Source organism: Galeopterus variegatus, unplaced genomic scaffold, assembly GCF_000696425.1.
Source record: "Galeopterus variegatus unplaced genomic scaffold, G_variegatus-3.0.2 Scaffold249, whole genome shotgun sequence".
NCBI lineage: Eukaryota > Metazoa > Chordata > Mammalia > Dermoptera > Cynocephalidae > Galeopterus > Galeopterus variegatus.
The window spans coordinates 38,902-49,382 of record NW_007726360.1 but is presented as its reverse complement, the minus strand read 5'-3'; the positions used below and the strand labels follow the sequence as shown (position 1 = coordinate 49,382).

At 38.8% G+C, this 10,481-nt stretch overlaps 1 protein-coding gene across 1 annotated transcript in view; it reads right to left on the bottom strand.

The window, feature by feature from the left end:
- SNX24 (sorting nexin 24) overlaps positions 1–10,481 on the bottom strand; it is an 84,840-nt gene that overhangs the window by 68,371 nt on the left and 5,988 nt on the right. The window contains exon 4 of the mRNA XM_008566516.1: positions 7,575–7,658. Coding sequence (XP_008564738.1) covers positions 7,575–7,658 — 84 coding nt within the window. The remainder of the gene's footprint in view (positions 1–7,574; positions 7,659–10,481) is intronic.

The window sequence follows — 10,481 nt, the reverse complement described above, 5'->3', positions numbered from 1 at the left end:
GTCTGTATGTGGGATCCAAACCCTCGGGCGGGAGCGCCGCCGCTCTTCCCAAGCGGCGCACTTATCCAGTGCGCCACCGGGCCGGCCCTAAACTTGTATTGTTTTGAGCTGCTCGGTTTTGTGGTAGTTTGTTACACTGCAATAGAAAACGAATACAAGGGCCAAGGCCTGAGACATTCACGCAGAGAGGCAGGGAAGAGAAGCAGGCAATCAGTGACGAGTAGGAGAAAGGTCAGTTCCATCAGGGGCCACGAGCAGACTGTGCCAAGCGATGACCGGAAGTTACAGAGTTGGGGCAAGGGAAGGGGGGAGGTAGAGGTTCCTCTTTCAAGGAATTCTACTAAGAGACGAATGCAACGGGATAGACGTGCAAGGGTGGCATGGGCCAAAGGCGGGCTTTATTTTATTAAGTGAGAACTACAGCAACATGTTCATTCATTGATGAGACAGATCCGGTGCTGAGGGAGAAACTGACAGTGTGGAAAAGAGAGAGAGAGAGAGAGAGAGAGGGAGGAGGAGGAATTTATGATTGCTGCAAGAGAATAAACAGTATCTCCTCTCCACACTATTTGAAGTATTTCTCAACAAAAACGAGGCTAATATGTTACATTATTCTTTGGTAATAAGCTTTTTAAGCTTCAATTTAAACAAGAAGAAACTTCCTTTAAACTATTGAATCACAAGATATGTTATATTTCAGAATAGAAAATCAACTCTATTATCTGTCTCTCCTTTTCCTTTTTTTTAAATCTTGAACAGCACTGAAAACATTTTCTCTTTTTATTTATGTCAGGAGTACTGAGGAAGCCGATCATCACAGCTGCTGGGATCTGTGACAGCACTTGTAGGTGAGTAATGAATTGCTTTAGATGAGAGACAAACCCGAGACAATATGTTTCCAGCAGGCTCAGCTGCTTACAAGACAAATACTCCTCTGCCACCTCATCTGATGATTAACTGTCCTGGCCATGCTGCGTCCAGGCAAACAGCCTTTCTGATGCACACAGATAAGTACCAGATTCCATGATACCACAAGCACGATCCCCTTTTCCTGGTGTGATCACTCCCTTCTCCTTTTTATACTGTTAGAAGAATTTACACAGAACTTACTCCATACAGACCTGCCAGCATGTACATTGGTTATAGTAAACATTTTCAACAGAAAGGATCAGAAATACTTTTCCCAAGCACATGAATAAAAAGAATAAAAAAAAAAACAGTTAAAGAAGTGGGGGACATTTGGGGGTAAAATCCAATCTTTTCCCCCCTACTGTCACCCCTATTCCCTCAGGGTTCCCTTCAGAGACAGTACATAGTGTGAAGTATTCTTGCTGTGACCCCCTACAGCAGTTTTTTGGTTCTTCTGAAATGTGTACTTTATTAAATTAAATATAAGAAAACGTGATATTTCACTCAAGCAAAAGTAGGCAATAACAATAATGAGGACAGTTAATTTAAAAATGAGCCAGCACCATATTTCACTGAATCTTTGTGAATAAAAGGGTGGGCTGGAACTGACATAAAACAGCTGGGAAGGCATGTGAAATATGCTTAGCAGTTTGCAATGCAGGGGAGGTTTTTCGGCCCATACACGTGATTTGGGGCTTAGGGAGGAAAAGCTTTTCTCAAGCACCACTATTTAAAATGGTAAATTATTTGGCTATAGTGGAGTGTGGGCAGGAGTGGCACAGGGAAAAACACAAGCTTAAAGACTCACCCTGTCACAGGAGCCTGTGCCTGAGCTGTAGAGGGGGCACACTGTAGAAAGAGTGGATGGGGGTTTGCTTTTGTTTCAGTGCGGTGATGGTGTTTTTCCTACCTAGTCCTAGCAGAGTAGAAGCTACAAAGCAATCAGGGCAAGTTTACTTACAGCGAACGTAAACTCCCACAATAGAAACTATATTTCCCAAATGAAACATCCCTCCAGTAATCCATAAATGTGTTCAATGTTCTCCAATTATCCCATTTGCCAAATACTTATTTAATGCGTAATGTATGCCCAGTACTCTAACAGACATTCTAACAGTGTGGAAGATACAAAAGATAAGACATGGTCCCTACTTAAAAAATCTTGCTAACAGACATTCTAACAGTGTGGAAGATACAAAAGATAAGACATGGTCCCTACTTAAAAAAAATCTTCTAATTAGACAAGATTTAGAGATGATAAGTTTTAGTTAGATGCTTCTAACATTTAAATTGAAATCTCTATTCTGAATGGAACAGAAATTCCAAGACAAAGGGATTAAGGAATAAAGGAAGCTAACATGGATGAAGGAGAACCTGAAGTGACTTGGTCTGATTGAACAGATCAGAACACAGAGGAAGGACACTCAGCATGGCAAAGGCAGCGAGCTGGAGACTTTCACGGCATATGCTGGAGTTAAGGGGAAGACTGGCTTGGACGTCATTAAGTTTTCTTAGGAGAAGCAGTGAGAAATAAAGCCAGCCAGTAAAGGGGTTAATGGTAGGCAGAATAATGGTCCCCCCAAAGATGTCCAAGTCCTAATTCCTGGAATCTATGAATGTATTCCCTTACGTGGGAAAAAGGGCTTTGCAGATGTGATTAAGTTAAACATCTTGAGATAGGAAGATTATCCTGGATTATCCAGGTGGGTGCAATGTCATCCCAAGGCAGAGGCAGAAGTGTCAAAGTCAGAGAGAGGAGATGTGAGGACAGGAGCTCATAGGATGGAATCAGAAACGGGAGTGATGCGATTGCTAGCTTTGAAGGTCATAGGAGCCACAAGCTAAGGGATGTGGGCCGCCTCTAGAAGCTGGAAAAGGCAAGGACACTGGTTCTCTCCTGGAGCCCCCAGGAGGAATGTAGCCCTGCCTACCCATTTAGAGTAAGATAATAAATGTATATTGTTTTAAGCCACTAAGTTTTTGGTTATTTGTTACAACAGCAGTAGGAAATTAATATAAGGTTTAAGATTGTTGGTCTTGAGAGACAATGTCTACAATGAAGTAGACAATACAGACTCATTTCAGTATATTACGGTAAGAGAATGAAGAAGAAAAAGGTGCTTCAGAAAAAATGGTCTGCAGCAGAGAATGGACAAGACAACAAGGATCTGAAGTAATTAAAGCAGCTGGCCGGTTAGCTCAGCTGGTTAGTGTTTGCCTCATAACACTAAGGTCAAGGATTCAGTTGGCCAGTTGCCTGGGGAAAAAAATTTTTTTTTGGCTGGCTGGTTAGTTCAGTTGGTGTTGTTAGGTCAGCATGGTGTTGTAACACCAAGGTCAAGGGTTTGGATCCCCATACTGGCCAGCTGTCAAGAAAAAAACAATAATTGAAGCAAAACTAACATAAAATAGTAAGACTCTGGACTGTGCCAGTAGGAGTAGAAAATGAAAAATTAAGTGGTCTATATTACAGAAATTTAAAAGAATGAATCAACAGGACTTAGTGACATTCTGGATAAAGTAAGGTAAGAGAAAGGTAGGAATAACCTTCAAGGTTTAAAACCTTGGGATGCATGGTTCTAGTATAACATGGAGATCACTGGGCTCCATACAAAGATTCTAGTCCAGTATATCAGGGGTGGTGCCCAGAAGTCTGCATTTAGGTGATCCAAAGTTCACACTCTATAAAATAACAATCTAGAAATACCAAAAGAAAATGGAATCAAATACACACCATAGCTCTGGAAGAAATGACTAATCTTAGATAAAGTCTGATAGGGTAAAAATTGACATTAGACAACATAAAAATTTTAAACGTTTATGAAATAAAATAAATATCATAAACATCCCACCCACCAATGCCCCCTCCCCCCCACACACACACAAAAGGCCGCTGGTGAAAAATACTTTCATTAAATGCATAATATTTTATTAACAGTCCACACAAACTAGTAAGTAAAAACAACCAAGGCCTCAGCAAGTGAATGAGAAAGCACGTAAACAGACAACTCAAAAAAGAGGAACAACAACTCTAAAAGAAACTTAAGAAATACCAATTAAGGGCCGAGCCCGTGGTGCACTCGGGAGGGTGCAGCGCTGGGAGCGCAGCAGCGCTCCCGCCGCAGGTTCGGATCCTATATAGGGATGACCGGTGCGCTCACAGCGCTCACTGGCTGAGCGCGGTGCTGCCGGTCTCAAAAAGGACAAAAAAAAAAAAAGAAATACCAATTAAAACAACAAGGCAATATATACACTTGCTCAATAAACAAATATAATTTTGGAGGGTAACATTCAAAGCTGATGAGATGCTGAGGGCCTTACACTTTCACACATGCTGGTTGCGTCATTAATCTCCTATAATCATTTAGGAAAGTAATTTGGCAGTATACATCAGAAGTATAAAGATAGCCATACCGTTCGACAGAGGAATGCTTCTTTTTGTAATCTAACTTAAGGAAACAGTCTTGAATATGGGAGAAACAATTATATGTAATGAAGGCTATCAATTCTTGGAAGTTCATCACTTGATGCACATGGCCTCATTTAGTCTATAAAACAATCCTATGAAGTTAGCACTCTATTCTCACACTACAAAAGAGGTATCTGAGCCACAGAAAGTTCATGTAACTTGCTCCAAGAACTTAGAGCTAGGAAGAGAAGCAGGCGCAGGAACATTCTGCTTCCAGAGCCCATACACTTAACTTCTACACCACAGTTACCACAATGTGGGAACATAGTTAGCACAGCTGTATTTGTTTTATTAAAAAATGCAAGAAAATAAATGAAAGGAAAATAGCATTTGTATTAGGATAGTGGAAATATGTGTGAGTAACAATGGGTTATTTCCCCTGCCCTCAAACATTCTGCAACAGTTAGCTTTATAATCTAAAAGCAACTTGAGGGGAGGAAAATAATGCATACATAGAAAAAAATTCTTGAATTTTCCAAAAAAAGAAAGAAATCATAAGAAAAGTATAAACAATTAAAATATTGTTTTCACATTTTAATATTACCAATTACAAAAGTTTGGGAGAACTAATAATCTTTAAGAATTTTCTTCAGACCAGCAGATAAATTATCAAATAGGTACTTGTTTGAGTTTCTGCCCCCAAATCGGCATGACAATCAGCCAGGAGGCGTTTTCGTGTGTCTGCTACATGAAGAGGAGCTACACGTCTATTATCCTCAAGGTGCTAACACTTGCTAATGGCTCATATATTATTTTAGAGTCAACTTGGGGACACCGGCTAAACACTTTTAGCAAGTGACAGATATAATGTAAAATGTAAGAAAAATCAGAACAGGTAACAGTAAATTGCATGCACCGCAGAAAGAGCTGAATATTTAAAGAAAATTAAATGATAATAAACTTAACTACATTTAAAGGGAAAATATTTTATGTAAAAATATAACATTCAAAGCATGTCACAAAATTCAAACATGGAAATTGAGGGTACCAAAATCATAATAAAAGGATAAGGCTTCACAATGGGGCAGCAGTAATTAGTAAAGATGGGTATTCTGATTTTTTTTTTTTTTTTACCAATTTTTATCCTTCTCAGCACACAATTTTAAAGTCAAGATCTCAGATTTGTTTATTTTTACACCCTACCATTACTTGTATTTAATTGCCTTTTACAGTTACCATTTTTGCCAAATCGAATACAATCACAATTGGGCAAGTAAAAGAGACTTCTAGCAGCTGCTATCCCCTCTATAATATATAAGATTAGATAGTGTATCCCAACTAAAACTCTGCCTCACAAAGCTATTTTCATCTCTGTGTCCCTGTAAGGAGGTCTCAAATAACAGTTTAACAAGGCTACTAAAAATATGCAAAATTTGAGAGATTTGAGAATTTCTACTCTATTATCTCTGGTAGACTTCATTATATAATTATAAAACTGGCTAAAATTATTAATAGAACTGCTGAAATTGAGAGAAGAGCAACTCCTAGAAAACCTAGGATTTTTTTTCCAACTGTGAATATCTAAGAACTGCCTATATCACTGGGGAGAGGGTCCTTTTCTGCAGAAGAAAATAAATCGTGTGAGAGAAAACACGGCGAACAAACCTCCACTCAAGAAGCACGAACAACCTCTTGCTCAGGGTGGGCCTAATTGGCAGTCACCCAGCTATGTCTCACGTGGACTTGGTCCCCGAGTATCTGGAGAGGACAGCTGGGCTGTGTCAGGGTCAGGGAGTGCTGGGTGCTGACCTGAGAGGTTAGGAAGGGGCCTGCATATGACAGGCTGCCTAGTCCAGACTAGTCGGTCAGCAGAGGCTCAGGGGGAAGGAGGGGAGTTCTGGTTTTAATTCACCACCACAGGAACTTACTTCATCACATACCCAGCAAAAACCTCTCGAGAACCTGTTTCCTCCAAAGCCAAGCAAACAAAAACAGAATTCCATGAGAAGGAAGTGAGACTGAGATTCTGCTGGCAACACCTGGTCTGAATCTGCACTCACCTGTATTGTTTCTTTCAGAAGTCAGCCTGGATTTAACAAAATTCTGATGGGAAATTAAATGTGAGTTATCCCTTGCCATCCTGACAGAGAAGTGCACAGATAACTTAGAGCTCCACTTTAGAAGAAAACACAGGGAAACAGTCTCACTAATCTCTCAGTAATATTCCATTAAAGTTCATACTCTATTCTCCTAACTAAAAAATGGGGGAAAACTTAATTAAAAAAAAAAAGTTAAGGAACTTTTAATATGGAGTTGACATACTATCACATCATTTACACTCTGGCATTGCTCAGAAAATTTAAGAGGTCTCTAACGAAATTAAAAGAAAAGACTCTCGCAACATACTTAACATAGTATCTAACCATCTAACTTCTCACCTAACAAAGTGAAGAAACTGAATTATGTCATACATTGTATATATATTTCATATACACATGTCATGTATGTGTGTGCATGTATACACACATGTACATATATATTTCATATATATGAAAGGAAAAATTGCACTGACTCATACATGGTAATTTTGCTGGGCATTTTCATGAGCTATTTCTAGTTATTAAGATAATTTCAGCACCCCAATAATAATTTATAACCTGTGAAAAATTAAATGTGAATAGAAAATAAAAATGTATTCACTATTCTATTCTTTATTGACTATTTCTCCCCAAAACTCAACTATTCCTCTTGCATTTCTGCTTCCTTTACCTAAAACATTTAATGAAATGGCCCCTAGAGCTGAAATATCAGTCTTAGAAAATGGACCTTTACATTTCAAAAGAAGGCTATGCACCTCCATTTACACATGTTCCCTAGTCCTTGAAAACATGTATACATGTGTATTATCTTTTCCAGGTACGTGTAAATATAAGTTGAGTTGATCATTTGTGCTTTTTTTTCCCTTTTTGTAAAAAACATTAAGTATATTTCATGGATAAAATATTATCTCAGTCTTAAATTTTTTCTGAACCTATAACATTCAATGCAGTGTACTGCAAATAGCTTGCAGCCTCAGATTTTTATATGTAAATGACCTTAACAGAAAACCCACCTACTACTTTAAAAGGAAATTTACTTCATGATAAAAGAAATTGTATGTACAGAAGAAATATTAATGCTCTTAGAACCATAGAAAGGAGACTTAATGCTATACCATCTGCTATATAGAGAAAAGGGGGAAAAAAAACAAAGTTACCTTTTTGTGCAAGGCATGAAATTCGCTGTACCTTTTTTCAACAAAATGTTTTCTTCCATTCATTAGCACTTCTATCTTAAACACCTAAGGAAAAAATTAAAAAGATTAATTCTACTAGTTCAAAACCCTCAACTGTCTGATGTGGTAAGTTGTGACCAAGATATATTTCATCCCTTTGATTACAGTAGCTGATCTCCCAAAACCCAGAAGGCTCAGGAGACCCTGGCCCAACAGCACTGATTAATGAGCCCACTACTAACAAACTACAGCATTCGCCAAAAACATGTCTAAAAACAAGGGAAACTTAAATGTGTTACAATGCTACTTAATTTTTTAATCAGAGGATATTTCTTGCCCCAAATGATTTCACCAAATGAATATGATGGTATTGAAATAAATGTGTGAAGCAGCAGCAATGCCTGGGTAAAAATCTCAGACACGCAGCACTCCGTTATGGGTATTTCAATGAAGGCAGCATTGTGTCATCTATAAGACAATCATGGAAACAGTAGTGCATTTTAGGTTAATTTCTTCCTAACCTGCATATTCATCTCTAGTCTCAGCTGGGCTTATTCTGCTGTTTGCAAAACAGGGAAAATGCAGTAAAGGCTCATTTTCCCTGCATGATGTGAGTGACAGCTTATGCTTCTACCTCCAGAAGGTTGAAAGGCCAGATGAAAAGGCTCTCTGGGTGCACTAATTAGTAGGCACTAACATGACATTTTTTGATTCTTGGGTCAGTGGGTCAAGACTGGGAACAAGGGATGAGAAATACTGTGAAATGCTTATGAAAATACAATGTTAAAGAGAAGGTGCTCTGTTAATCCAAGAGTTTGTATTTGGGTCTCGTTTTGCAAAGTGAGAGTTTGTAAACACCAAGATGAAGGAATATTGTACAATTACTTAGTAATCTTAGTTTTCTGTTTCAATTGCCCTTCTGAAAAAAAACAAAACTAAGCTGTAGTTGAAGTCACATGACACTAAAGAGTGTTAAAAGCATGTTTACCTTGAGCCCCCAAATACAAACTACTTAAATTTAGCATATGAGCTACAAGGTCACACATTTTCATTATGAAAATACATCTTGGAAAGGAAGTTGGTTAATCAAGATTTCCATGACAAAGTGAAGCAAGAAATGGAGTCAATTTAATAAACCCTATTTTCCTGAATACCACACCAGACATTTTTTTTTTTAAGTCTTCCCAATTTTCTGACATTATTTGTCCCTGATACCTGGAAAACCCTTTTCTTGTTTTGCTTTCCTGGCAAGCTCTAGCAGTTATTATCTATCTCATAAGGTGGTGGCATCACAGGACAGAGTTTGGAAAGCACTCAGCACAGTATCTACATTCGTTTATTTGTTTATTCAACAGATATTCACTGAGGGCCTACAATGTGCCCAAGGGTTGTTCTAGGCTCTGAGATTCAGTAGTGAACAAAACAGCCTAGGCTTCATAGAGCTTACACCCTATCCAGTGAGGGAGGCTGACTATACTAATGAACAAATATAGTGAACAAATACTGTGAATAACAATGCTCTGAAAACAACACAGCAGCGTGAGGAGACCAAGCTGGACGAGGGTGCTCTTTTGAGAGTGATCACAGAAGGCCTCCCTGAGCAGGCAGGTGGCAAGAGATACAGAACCTGGAGGTGGATACCAGGAACAAGGGTATATACAAGGCTTGAGTGTGGCTGCCTCTGGAATTTCAGACTAGCAGCAGGTGGACAAGGGCTGTTTTCACTCCTATTTTTTTAAAAAAAATCTTTTTTAAAAGTTAAAGCATAAGGCACTTCTGGCCAAGATGGAGTAAGAGGGAGCAGATTTACCCTCCCATGTGAAACAACTGGACAAAATAAATAACTGCACGAAATATGTGAGAAAAAATGACTCTCAAGACAGTGGACACCAGGAAATGAAGGACAGTGAGACAAACAAGGCCAGCCCTACAATGACCTCGGCATACTGCCTGGAGAAACTTTCCAGGCCTCAGCTCAGGGAAGGAGACCCCAGCCAGGCAGAGCCCTGCAGTCCCCTGAGTTAAGGAAGGGGAGTGGGAATAAGGGATGCCAACCTGGTTAGAGTTCTCAGGACAGGGTGCTGGAAAGGAGTGAGATGCACACTGGGGAACTCCTGCAAGCTGCAAGAGTATTCAGGGTGAGTACTGACCAGCTCATGGGATTGGGGAAAATACCCAAGGATAGGGAAAAGATTAGCGAGAACAGTGCTCAGAGCTCATATACAACTGGCAATCATGCCTGTTCCCAAAAGCCAGTGGAGAAAACATATATAATTCATGAAGCATTAGTTAGAATACACAGAAGGGTCTTGACTCAGTAATGGGGCAAAATTAACTGTAAAGTAAAAACTGTTTTTAGTCCAGTTTAACAAAAGTTAAAAGCAAGACCCAAAGAGATCAAACTGTTTCCAAGTAACTTAACCACATGCCAGAACAAACCTGAAAATATTTTTAGGAACATAAAAATATCCAGAACCTAAGAAAATAAAATTCACAAAGTATGGCATCCAAGTCAAAAAGAAGCAGGAAAATACAACTCATAATGAGGAAAAATAAACAATCAATTGAAACTGATTCAGAAGTTACATACAATAAAATTAGTAGACAAAAGCATTAAAATTGTTATTATGATGGAATTTCTTATATTCAAGAACCCAGAAGAACAGTTGACCATGTTCAGTGGAGGCATGGAAGATATAAAAAAGGCCCCCAAAAAAGATCTGGGTCCTACTGATGAAATCAATGTCTGTGATGAAAAATATACTGGATGAGATTAATAGCAGATTAGACTTTGCACAAGAAAAGATTAGTGATGAAGACCAGCAATAGAAACTATACAAATTGAAACAAAGAGAGGGGAAAAAAAAAAAAAAAAAAAAACCCTAAAAA